This window comes from Xenopus tropicalis, chromosome 4 (assembly GCF_000004195.4).
Source record: "Xenopus tropicalis strain Nigerian chromosome 4, UCB_Xtro_10.0, whole genome shotgun sequence".
NCBI lineage: Eukaryota > Metazoa > Chordata > Amphibia > Anura > Pipidae > Xenopus > Xenopus tropicalis.
Genome location: NC_030680.2, coordinates 88,294,177 through 88,307,741, shown reverse-complemented (window position 1 = coordinate 88,307,741; position 13,565 = coordinate 88,294,177). Strand labels below are relative to the sequence as shown.

Below are 13,565 nucleotides of genomic sequence, written 5' to 3'. Positions count from 1 at the left end.
AATTCCTTTCGTCACCGGAAAGAGGGAGGAAGGCGATATCCGGGTGGCAACACGTGAAGTTTGCCTGGAGGTAGGTGTCTGTCTAGTGTTGGTTCGGATATTGGGTCTCTTTCCATGTGTATATAATCTGTATGTTTAATGTGTACATCCCCTTGAAAGTACAGCAGTGTTGGCTATTATAGTGCTTTATAAATCCCTCTTAACAATAAAGACAGGGTGGAAATATAGCCTCGGCTGGGGGAGATGTATGTATGTATGTATGTATGTATGTATGATCGATCAGATTTTTGCAACATACGAATGTACAGATACTATCCGCTGCAGTTGCTTTTGCTAAACACAAATTGAAAGATTCTAATAATTACAAAATTCTGTCAATCCTTGTGTAACAGTTGCACAGAATACTTGCTGTAGATTGCAATCTGATTTTGTTTAAATTAAATGCATTTGTTGCGGCCCTCCTGAAAATGGCCATACACGTAGCGATTTTCAACCTTTCACGCGACCATTGGTTGCACGAAAGATCGTTCCCACCCTCCACTTAGATTTGAATCCCGAATGGGAAAAATTCGGATTGGAAACGAAAAAAGATTGCAAATATCATGAAAATGCTTACGAGAAAATCGTATTAGTCACGATAATATCGTATTGGCGATCCGAAAGTCCCGAAATTTTTGTACTGAACGATTGTAAACAGCGGCAAAGCCGATCTGATTTGTTTGCGAAAGCGCTGAAAAAATAGCGCAAGGTACGAAAAAGTTGCGGAAAATATGATTGGACCGATTGAACAAACGCTCGGAGCGTTCGTGGATAAGTAAATATGCCCCATAGTGTTTGACACTAATAGCGGTGAAGATGTTTAAAGAATTGCTGGTAAATCATATTTTTGATAAATTGTGGCTAATAAAATAAATTGCTGCAAAATTTAATTTTTGCACAAATTAAGATTTGATTTTTACTGTGAACTGTTTGAACATTCAAGGTAACCATGTTAGCCCATGAAGATAGTTCTCCAGAATCAGATTCTGACTTTGATGCCTCAGAGTTGACAGATAAAGAGGTGAGTTCATGATTATTTTTTTTTATAAATTTCTTAAAAAATAAAAGGCTGTTTATGATTGCAAGGTAAGGAACCTTTCATTGAAACAAGAGAATATCACTGCCCACTCTCATCCTTTCTCTTATCACTGATCTATGCACAAGCATTTTAGGTGGCAGGCTCCCCACTGGTGCATGAGCTTCTACACTAGCCTACACTGCTGTAGTCACAAGAGCTAACGTCACAGCAAGTATTGTGGAAGCATAAGCAGATTTCCAAGAAGTATGCTTCCTAAAAGCAGTAGCCAGGAGGGAGCATTAAAGAGCAACAAGCAGCAGGTTATCGCTAATCAAGCTAAAAGTTTGTTTAAAAACAAATATAGCAGTTTGGAGTGGGCCCTTTAGGGGTCATGGTGGATGATCTGTTACATTTTGGTTTAGTGGTTGACTTCTCTTTTAAAGGAGAACTAAAGATGTAACCTAGAAATGTTGTAAATTATGTTTTGGGCGTCTGTACCAGCCCAAGGCAACCACAGCCCTTTAGCAGGGAAGATCTGTGCCGTCAAAATGCCCCAGTAGCTTCCATCTTCTTTTCTGCTGATTCACTGCACATGCTCTGTGCTGCTGTCAGTTACTGAGCTTAGGGACCAACTTACAATATACTGTATATATAGAATATAAATATCACAATATAAGGCTGATTAGTAATTAACACAGATTATTACTGCATGGCAGCTCTGAAACCAGTGCCATTAGCATCAGACTTTAATGATCAGCCCATTAGTATAAGCTTATATGACAAACAACATCAACAGCTGCTCAGAGTGCACTGAGCATGTGAGTGTTGCAGACACTTCTAACAGAAGTGTCTGGTATGGTCACCACCTGTGACAAATTTAAAGGACTGAATTATTACTACTTTAGAGATGTTGAACCTTTAGGCTGGTTCAATAAGTTCATTATATAAAATATGGCATGTCTAGCCATATTCATTTTTAGGGTTTAGTTCTCCTTTAAACACAGGTGCCCATTCACGGGCCACTACTGGCTACTGATTTAGTCTTTCTTGACTTTCTGCCAGAGAATCAGCCTGTGGTAAAAGTAACTTTTTCCAATCAATATTTGTTCAGGGTCATGCACATATGAATTAACTTGGGAGAGAAATCATGTTGGCCAAGACTTAATCTATCTGCATTGAGCATTGCACATTTGCCCTAGTCAGTTGCAGATTCTTTAAGACTTGGTAAAAGCAATGGTCTTCTCTGCTTTGATCATAACAGGTTGAAGCCTTTATAGAATTATGGTAAAAGATGAGGGTCAACAAAGCAGAGTAAAGCACTCTTCACTTTTAAGTAATAATATGGACTGTTATATAAGGTTTAATAGCTATAAGTTGGGTATATTAAACAAACAATAGAGGCATTCAATGTTAATATACAACACTGTAATAAATATGGCACTGTTAATAACTCAGGGAAAACTAGTGGAAATTATCCTGGAAGCCATGGATCTTCATGAGCTGTAGCGCAGCTGGGAATGGAAATCTTTCAATTTGTTCTCCATCAAATCAAACTTAACTGCTGTTTGGTACTGGGTTCCAGCAGTGGTGTAGTTTAGCACTTATACTGGTAAATGAACCTATATCTTTTCTGTAGTGAATTGCCTTGTACCCTGTGATAATCAAGTGTATTTTACAATATCATTAATTGTTTACTTCTGTTACAGTTGCAGGAAGCATTTTCTCAGGGGAAACTAAAGCCTGGATTAAATGTGATCTTAGAAGGAAAGAAGAAACCTTTCAATGATGTGGTGAGTGAATGTTTCGTATACCATTAATATATCCTTTTGCCAGATGCCAGAACTGCTCTAAATCAGCTAACATTTTTCATTTGTTGTAGTTCGTTTGGATTAGTTTAATGGTCAAACTGTTCTGGGTACAAATATGTTCCAGTTCACAGTATATTTATAGAATTTACTTATATGATAAAAAATACAATACAAATAGAAAATAGAGTTTGCCTGCCCTTTCTGCAGGTTACGCTATGTATATGATTTGCTGAATTACTTGCCTTAAAGGACATTGTCTGGCCAAGTTCTATGTCATTTGGAACATATGGTTTAATGCACAAACGTCTTGATAATGCCTGGCTCTCACAGGTTTCTTCTTCCATTCATTTCTTTCCTATCAATAATTTTGTAGAAAATTTAAACAAAAACCTTTTTTTTTTTTTTCTCAAGTTGTGTACAACATATTGTATATTAGAGCAAATGGATTAGGCTAGGGGAAATTCATTCAAATAAATAGCAAAAAACATTATATTTAATGGTTCCGTTAACAAGTTGCTCTTTGTTGTTTAGTCTGGCTTACGGCAGAGTTTAAAGGATCTCATGAATGAATTGCCCTGGGCAGAGCGTATGGATGTAACTGTTGATCCTGTAGCTGAGACAGCTGGGCAGAATGGGCAGACTGCTCCAAACACACCAGACATCAATGCAGAGGATGATTTTCAGCGGGAGATGTGCTTGTGAGTGTTTATACAGAAGTATCTATATACTTTATTGAAGCGAAAAACAGGATTGAGTCTGTCTGACTTAACTAATTGATTTCCTTCAGTTACCGTCAAGCCCAGGCTGCTGTATTGTATGCTTTACCGCGTCTTCATCAGTTAAAGGTGGCAACCAAGCGCCCAGATGATTATTTTGCAGAAATGGCAAAGACTGACCAACACATGCAGAAGGTATATATAATGACTACTTTATGTGTGTAATGCCTCCTCAAACTTTATCTTCTGGGTGAGCTGCATTTCTTTCTAATGTCTCTTTGATGAAAGGAATACTTTCATAATAATACAAAATATTTAATTTTACCTAAAAGCAATGTGAATATATGGTGTAAAGTAGTAAAATTTTGGGGAAGAAACTTATTTTACTTTGTTTTTGTATAGAGAAATTTATTTCCTGGTACTCGCCTGACTAGTTCTGTTTCATTTCTGCCAAATAAAAGAAGCCATATCTTTATGGCAGCAGTTTTAGATATACTTACAGAGTCTATTTCCTTTAAAGGGGTTGTTTACCTTGAAATGAACTTGTAGTATGATGTAGACAGTGATATTTTAAGACACTTTGCAGTTGGTCCTTATTTTTCAGTATTTGTGGCTTTTGAATTATTTGACTTTTTTGTTCAGGAGCTCTCCAGTTTCAGTAGCAGCTCTGTTGTTGCTAGGGTCCAAATTACCTTAGAAACCAGGCAGTGGTTTGAGTGAGAGACTGGAATATGAAAAGGGGAGAGCCTGAATAGAAATAACAAAAAAATAATCCTCGCAGCATATGGGCTGTCAGGGTCAGTGACCGCTATCTGAATACTTGAAAGAGTCAAATGATTCAAAGACTATAAATATGAAGTCCAGTTAAAAAAGTTGCTATGAATTTTCCATTCTATAACATACATAGTATTTACTTAAGGGGAACAACCCCTTTAAGACATGGCAAGTTCAAATACACTTTATATGAATAGCTCATAAATATTTATTGCACTGGCTTAAAAAGGAGAATGAAAGAGACATGAATGTTTAATTATGGCAAATGCGTCATACTATATACATATATGAAATCAGAACCTTATTAGTAAAACAAAAAATGTAACTTTTAATACTTTATTTTTAAATTAAATGGTGGTGTAATTATGTGATGACAGCATCCCATTAAATTTCTACTGTATCTGTACTTTTACAACCCTGCCTTATGTGTAATTGCATTGCTACTTTAGATTCGACAAAAACTCCAGATAAAACAGGCTGCAATGGAGAAGTCTGAAAAGGCAAAACAACTGAGGGCTCTGAGGAAGTATGGTAAAAAGGTAAGGTTGTCATTTTTATATGTGCATTATCTATATGTAATACTTATACAATGTATGTAGTCTTAGAAAATCCTTGGCATCACTGATTTGTTGGCATGTTATATCATGTACAAATACTATTTTGCATTATTTTCTCTAGCTCGGAAAGGGGCAAGTTTTTTGTGTAACTTTCTTTATGTAACTATTTGTATTCATATAAAACAAGTTATGCAGCCTAGTTTATACAATTTTCATGCAAAGAAAATAGAGTTGATCTGTACATGGCATTGTGGTGACAAGCCCCTTGTGCAGCAGGGACAAAATATGAACCACACAGTTCAACATAAATCATCAGATTACATCTGTTATCCAGACCATCAGAAAAAGCAGTGCTCCAGATAATATAAGAATTTTTATTGCATTTTTCATTGCTGGTGGTGTTTGTTAAAGCATATATAAAAATGGATTACATACAAAGTACTGCCCTTCACATAACAGAGAATTTAATGAGTTTTTCCTTGTTCTTTATATCTAGTCTCTATTCTACATGCACGAGGGCATGTTTTTTAAGGTGTGTGTATTTTGGGGCAAATTTTAGCCTGAAATACCCTTTATGTGCGCAGACAGGTGTATGCAAGTAAAGGAAATGGCAGAAGCAGTGCAAAGTAGGCACCAACATTTTTCTGTCGGCCGATGATCCACCAACTAGTCTTATAACGTGAATGGCAATTTAAAAAAAAAAAAAAAATATTTGCATATATATATATATATATATATATATATATATATATATTATAGTTTACATGTAATGTAATGTTTTGTTTTAATGTGTGTACTGTTTGCTTCCACAGGTGCAAACTGAAGTATTGCAGAAGAGACAGAAAGAGAAATCAGCCATGATGACACAAATTAAAAAATACCAAAAAGGTAAGAGTTTGATTAAATGACAGTTAATTATGTTGTATAATATGACTGCATAGTACAGTTAGGAAAAAGGAATTTCCCTTGCAGCATTTCAGTGTATAATGTTGTCAAAGTGTTTATCTTTCCTGAAAACAAAAAGAAATGTTGTCTAAAGTATGTTAGTTTTACTTTACTTCTTTGATAACTAATAGCACACAGTGTGTTTTGGTAACACTACTTGCCATAGTAATCTACAGGAACTGTGGTGCCTGAAGCCCACATATCGGTGAAAAACTGAAAAGAACATTTTGATGGCCTGGTGTCAGCAGTAGTCAAACTGACTGTAATCTAACGCTATTGGCACTTTTTGTTCTTCAGTGGGGGTATCTGGTTTCTTTCTGGCAAACAGCAGAAGCCTATTTTGCTTTACAGCAGGGCCTTTATTTATTTTCCCAGGAATGCAAAACACTTTCCTATAAGGCAAAGCAGAATCAAATGGATTTTTTTTTTTTTTTTTTTTGAAAGGCTCATAAACATTTACTACACTGCTGCTGCAATACCTGTGGATGGCTTAACAATGAGAGTAAAAGAAATGAGGAGGTTTAATGTAGCCGACGCAAAAAAATACATAGCTTTTAGAAACTACATAAATGCATGATATCTGAGCAACTAACATAATACAAAAATAGCTGTATAAATCTTGTCTAAACAAATATTAGTAATTGTGTGATTACAGTATCTTTGTATACACCTCTTGCTTTGTAATATACTTGAGTAAATGCAAAAGTACAACTCTTTAACAGGTCTTTCAGATAAATTGGATTTTCTGGAAGGGGACCAAACTCAGAAGAAGAACAAGACTGGTGGATCCGCTGCCCAGAAGGCTAAAAAAGGGTATGACACAGACTATATACTAAACTGATAGAATAAGGTGCATTTCTGCCTCTAATCATGCTAAAAATTATGTACAGGCCAAGTGCAAAGCGACGCTACAAGGACCAGAAGTTTGGCTTTGGAGGTAAAAAGAAAGGCTCAAAGAGAAACACAAAAGAAAGTTACAACGATGTATCCGGTTTCCGAGCTAGTGTGGCACATGGAAAGGGACAACGCAGGCCTGGGAAGAAGGGTGGCAAAAATGCTAATGTAAGTAAAGCATATAATAAAAATAATGTTTTACATGCAGTATGGTCCAGGCTTCTAACATAATGTTTCATTGTCTCTTGTAGAAAAGACCAGGTAAAAAAGTAAGACAGAAAATGAAGAGCAAAACCAGATGAACAGAAGAAATGACATAATGGAATGATGACCTTTTTCTCCAACCCAGTTCACTGCTACATCCATACTAGCAGCAAATTGCTTGCTACCTAGAGACTGTACAGACCTCCAACAAAGCCATCTTCTTATGGAAATTTGGAGAGATGCAGCTGTAAACTTTGCATTTGTTTTTAATTCTGCCATAATGCTGAAAACTGGCATTAAATATGGCTAGGTTGTGTGTGCCAAGGTTTTGAGAAAAAACTGCAACAATAAACGATGTACAATGCCGTAATTTTTTTTATTGCAGGTGATTACATTAATAGGTGCTGTTATTAATTACAACATAGTTTGAATTACAGAGCAGCACATCCCGATCAACTGACATTTGTACTTCGCAATACTGGTTTTAGGGAAACTAGGAGAATGATCATCTTCAGCCTTGCAGCGTCTAAACATCGCTGTGTGACTTTTCCTCTACTGAATATTTTCGCTTTGTTCTTTAAGGCGCCATGCTGTCTCCATATATTTCGTGATTTCTGTTTTCTCTCGAAAGAAGTGTAAGCGTCTATCTGTTCGATCACTGGTTATCTGACCAAAAGTAAAAATTGTTGAATGTTACATGTATTTCTCATACATACTGTTGCTGGACACAGGAAAATAATTTCTGTTAACTTGGATGCAAGACACTCTCAGTAGAAAAGTAAGCCCAAATGAATGAGCTGAGGTGGGTGGGTATAATTTCTACTTAAGTTGATGCTATACTAAAACTACAAGAAGCTGTGCTGAGGTTAGACGGGATCTGTAACGTTTCTTTTTCTAAAAGTACCCTGCCTAGTGGAGGTTTAGATATGTGTTTATTTTTAATTTAAAAAGAAGGCAATGGTTAAAGGGTTAAATCACCTTTATGTTAACATTCAGTATGTTATAGAATCTCCCACTTTTAGTAAATTTTAAGTTGGTTTTAATTTTATATTTGAATTGTTTTCCTTCATCTTTTGCCTCTTTCCATCTTTCAAATGGCCTCTGCCTACAAGATGCTAAAAACTGATTTTAGTACCCCCCAAAACAACCCAATTCGCACAGGTGATAGTCACTGGCACTTTTAGACCCCTGGAGAATAGCCAACCCCAGCACTCGCCAATTCTCCTGCTTCTCAACATCCCATCTATCCCTTTCTAGAATTGACTTAGTACTAGTTAACGCTGCAATGATTCCCTACATTAGGAAGGTAACCTACCTCCCGAGAGGAATCTCAGATCACGCACCAGTACAACTTCAATGGCAACTCCCCTATAGAATTAAGAACTCCAGACCAGCCATTAACCCTACATGGCTGAATATACTCGATAATTTTGCAACAGTAGAAGCCAGCATTAAAGAATTTATGATGCTAAACCAGAGCGTAAACCAGATACTTCCCTTTTGGGACGCTCTAAAGGTGTATCTCCGCAACTCTATATCAGCTGAAATATCAGCATACAAACAGCAAGCGAAAGCCGCACATACAGAGCTAGAACACCAGGTATCCCAACTAGACATACAGGCAGCCAACCTCCAAACTCCTGAATCCCTAGCTGCGCTACACGAGGCACAAGAAAAATATGCAGACAGCCTCAGACAAAGAGCCCAACATAAACACTATTTCTCAAAAATTAATATATACGAGCATGGGGAACGCTCAGGTAAAATGCTAGCTCACCTGGCCAAGGCACATACCACCCCTCCCCCTATCCCTGCTCTAAAGGACAGCAATGGCACACTATGCACAGACCCAGGGGAGATTGAAAACCTGCTAGTCGCATACTACACTGACCTCTACTCTGCTAAAACACAGGTCCTAACAGATGACATTAGAGCCTTCCTAGAACCACTGAACCTACCATCCTTACCTCAAGAGTATAGGGAATTCCTAGAAGCCAAGATCACAGACATAGAAACTCAAGAAGCCATAGACTCCTTCCCACAAGGGAAAGCAGCAGGCTCCGATGGAATCCCAATAGAACTCTACAAGAAACACGCCAAATCCCTAACACCACTCCTTACCAAAATGTATGGGGAAGCCATATCAACAGGCACTCTCCCTGAATCAATGTACGAGGCAGCTATAATATTACTACCCAAACCTGGCAAGGACCCGCAGCTCTGTGAGTCATTTAGACCTATATCCCTACTAACCACAGATGTTAAAATATACGCAAAGATCTTAGCACGTAGACTGGCCGGAGTAATAAAAACATTAGTCAACCCAGACCAAATAGGGTTCATACCTACTAAAACAACTGCCCTGAACACCAGAAGGCTCTACTTGAACCTATCACTCACACCTAGCAACACCGGCAACAGAGCAATAGCAGCCTTAGACATAGCTAAGGCGTTCGACACGGTGGAATGGTCATACTTATGGTGTGTCTTGAAACAGCTAGGCTTTGGTCCAACGTTCATAAAAATGGTCCAGCTACTATACAAGTCCCCAAGGGCCACCCTGCGTATCAACTCACTCTGTACCTCCAACTTCACACTCTCCAGGGGCACAAGGCAAGGCTGCCCACTATCCCCCCTACTCTTCGCCTTGGCCATCGAGCCCTTTGCTCAGGCAGTACGTAAGCACCTACTGATACGGGGCTACGAACTAAAAGGCACAATTGAAAAAATCCAGCTATACGCTGACGATACCTTAGTATACCTGGGAGACACGGGCCAATCGCTAACAGCTTTGACAGAACTTACGGGCAAGTTCGGCCTAATCTCAGGGCTAAACACGAACATGTCCAAGTCAACACTATTCCTAGTAGATGATAAATATAGAGGCAACCCCGGGGAGCCCTGCCCCCTACAAGTCACCACCAAATTTACTTACCTTGGCATCCAGGTAGCATTACCCATTGCAAAATACACAGGGCTTAATCTAAACCCCCTGCTCCTGTGGGTTCAGGAGAAATTCAGAACATGGGAAACGCTACCACTAGGCCCAACAGGGAGAATACATCTGATAAAAATGTTTATACAACCTAAAATGTTATACATCCTATGGCACTCTCCGATCCGAATCCCCAAGAAAACTTTTACCAAAATACACTCACAATTTACCAAATTTATCTGGGGAACCTCGAGAGCAAGGCTCCGCCTCAGCACCCTAATGAGACCCAGGGACAAAGGTGGACTAGCCCTGCCAGACATGTATATGTACTACCTAGCTGCACAGCTAACTCATATCTCCCCTATGATCCACAAAGAGCTCTCACCCCCACTCTTCCAGCTGTGGTCACAAGCAACCAACGGCATGGAAACACCCTGGCATGCCCTGCTAATTAAGCACAAAAACAATGAGCACCTTCCAATTACGGCACTACAATGCTCGGTGCTGTCCACTGCACACAAACTGATAAAATATACAGGCTACCCGCCACAAATGCCAATATGGCAAAACGCTATCCTCCCCAAAATGGCACAATGTAACCCCTCTAAAGTTTGGCAAACCCTTGGCATAACCACCTTGGGAGATGTATGGGAAAACGGCCAAACCATACCGTTCTCTACCCTGCAAAAAGACAGGCATCTGCCAACCAACCAATGGCTAACGTACCACAAGCTCAAAACAGCCTTAACAACACGCTGGCCTGGTACAGGCCTCGAGGTAAATAACTCCCAGGTACTAGAGAGTCTGCTAAACCCTACTCAAAAAGGCAAGATGTCTACCCTGTACAAACTGCTCAGTAAACCAGTGTATAGCAACACCGAACTAGGGTCTAGAGCCCGGTGGGAAGAGGAACTAGGGTCAATTTCAGATGACCAATGGGACTGGGTCCTTGAAACCCCAAAGATAGTATCATTCTCCCAAAGGCATAAGCTACTACAACTCTACACAATACATAGGGCCTACTACACAGTTCAAAGACTGCATGTAATGAAAGTACTAAGTTCTCCCTACTGCCATAGATGTAAAACCGAAATAGCCACATTGGTACACACACTATGGGGATGTACACACCTTAAAGCCTACTGGGATGGGGTCTGCGACTGGTTAATGAATAAAATTCCAGAGTGGGGTCCCGGTGACGCCAGAAAATGTCTCCTGGCACTTGACCTCAATCCCTCACTCGACCTACATACAAAGATATTTATCGCAAAGGCACTGTTCCAATCCAAAAGGATATTAACCCTGCATTGGAAGGACACTGAACCTCCCTCCATACATGAATGGAGGAAAGCAATGGAGGACTTGGCAACGCTTGAAAGAACAATACTGGACAAAAAAGGCCAGATGCTAAAATTCCTACAAATCTGGCGTCACTGGGCAGATGGTACCCAACAATAACCAGTCCCCCACGTAGCTGGACCCACGCAACCTAACCCAAAACAGGCTAAGTCTTACCTCAAAGGGGAAACCTCCCAAAACGCAATACCTTCCAGGGTAACAATGTAATTGCATGTAACTTGTACCATTATATGCCTACTCATACCACTGTAAAATACGCACTGCATGAATGTATGTACCTTGCTAAACTGTTTAATAAAAGACAACGCATTGAGCAAAAAAAAAAAAAAAAATGATTTTAAAGGCGAAATGCTCCTTTATGGCTGCTTTATATGTACTGTTAAATGACCTGTTACTTCCACCCTTGAAATCAGCAAAATTAATATACGGCTATAGTACTTGCAGTGTTTTTAATTCTGGGAAGTAGTCACACAAAGAGCAGCACTTTTGTTCTCATATATTAGTAACGCTGATCAGAATACTATATTTATAAAGACAGTGTAAAAACTAATGCACAAATATTATTTACAGCTGCACAGAGAAATCAGTGTAGTTAAAAGCTGTTTTGTAAAAATTACTTTTTTCCTATTCACTTGGAAAATGTAGGCCTAAGTGTGGCAAATACACTTTTATAAATGGGTGTACCAGAGGTTTTACAAATGGTATTCTTGCACATAGTACACATGCAATGCATCCAATGTTTCTGTCCAGTGTTGGGGAGTCCTGATAAATTGAATAAGATGAAAAGTTACCAGTGGTGTTGTGATCCACCCAATTTCCTGACTTGTGGTTTGTGGCTCAGTGTACTTTTTAGTTGGTTCCAAAGCACCATGATGAATTATTTTGAGAAAATGGTCTGCAAGATGTAAAAAATGGTTATCAGAATATAAGTGCTGCCTTTATTTTCTATTTTTCCCTTAGCCCCCTCGAATATCTTACCATCTGCAGTTTCAGTCTCATTATCATGCCATGACATGGGCTTCCTGGCTATAGCATGAACTGTAAAAAGAAAACCTTGTTCAGGTTCAAAGTAATGGCCTAAGCACATAGCAGCATTAAAAGCAAAATCTGCCTTTAATTATAAAATATTGTCAAGTTTTACTAAAGTGCAGTGAATAGAGCTTGTGCTGAACATTTTTTTTTTTTGCTTGCCTATTTTAATCATGGAAAATGTATAGTGTTAAGCTAAACAGGGAAATGTTAGTTATTCCATGCTTGGTTATTTCGAGGCATTGCACAGAGAATTCCCTGCTTAATGGACTTCTGCTTAGCTGTAAGCAAAACCAAAACAGACGCAACTAAGGGTGAATGGATCAGGTAGTTTCTCTGCTAATTAATCGTAAGTTAGTAGGCGTGAATACTATTTTTTTTTTTTAAAATGGTGTTTGACTTATCTAAAGGTGAACTTCTCCATTAAACAAAACTAACTGCAATAGACACAAGTACTAGCAGATAAGTACAGCTTATGGAGTGCCAAAATCTCTCCTAAGTGAGATACCAGTTTAGAAGCACAAATATCTGGCATAGGAAATGCACACTCACAATCCCACTGAGTGCCACTATCAGCACAACCAGCATTTTCACTTATACTGATCTGTTTCTAGAGCAGGCTGCTGGGCCCTGAGTTCTACTACTGACACTTGATTTCATGTGCATTAATGATATACTGTGTAATTAAATGACATTTGTGTTTGGGGATGTGAGCTACTGAATGAGAGCTCTGGGTACAGTCAGGTGGACAGAACAAGTTAAATCTACTGTTTATGTCGCCTTTAATAACTAAAGAAATACTTAGCATTTCTGAATATTTCTGTCTGGCTCTGTATCTGTCCTACACCCAGACAGGCTCCCCTGAGATTCCCTCCCCAGACACTGGCTGGCTGTAGAAGCTGCCCCATGTTCTCTTTTAATTGTCCCCATTACCCTTGTGATACGGATTAATCCCGAACTCAGTAACCAGTTTCTGGCAGCGATTCTCCTTCTGTATAGTCTCCCGATGTATCGCATTTAAAGATACTTCATCGCGTCGTTCCTTTTCCTTGGCTGCTGCCATCCTGACGACTTGAAACTAAAATGTTAGGCTCGTTTCCAGGGCAACAGTCAAGGACCATATGGGCTGCCCATCTGGCGCCTGTACAAAATATACACACATTGGGCATACTCTTCGGACTTTTGATTCTACATAAATGGAAACATCATGTTCTGCTAATTGGTTTTCTGGTTTTTAAAGCCGAGACGTAACGTGCCAGTGGGATAGGATTCAGATTAACCATAACT

General features: G+C 39.0%; 2 protein-coding genes across 2 annotated transcripts; one reads left to right on the top strand and one right to left on the bottom strand.

The window, feature by feature from the left end:
- Positions 1 to 43: 43 nt before the first annotated feature.
- Positions 44 to 7,321, top strand: ebna1bp2 (EBNA1 binding protein 2). Its single transcript, NM_001017151.2, is given in 10 exon segments — positions 44 to 70; positions 983 to 1,060; positions 2,764 to 2,847; positions 3,397 to 3,563; positions 3,653 to 3,776; positions 4,805 to 4,894; positions 5,725 to 5,800; positions 6,580 to 6,670; positions 6,748 to 6,919; positions 7,003 to 7,321. Coding segments are annotated over 9 exon segments (927 nt in total). The 5' UTR covers positions 44 to 70; positions 983 to 988; the 3' UTR covers positions 7,054 to 7,321.
- fam183b (family with sequence similarity 183, member B) lies at positions 7,313 to 13,531 on the bottom strand. The gene is made up of 4 exons (XM_004913958.4): positions 13,212 to 13,531; positions 12,228 to 12,287; positions 12,041 to 12,144; positions 7,313 to 7,621 (listed from the first exon to the last, which is right to left on the bottom strand). Exons 1-4 carry the CDS (start codon positions 13,339 to 13,341, stop codon positions 7,508 to 7,510), a joined length of 408 nt encoding a protein of 135 aa, XP_004914015.1. The 5' UTR covers positions 13,342 to 13,531; the 3' UTR covers positions 7,313 to 7,507.
- Between the last annotated feature and the right edge of the window lie 34 nt (positions 13,532 to 13,565).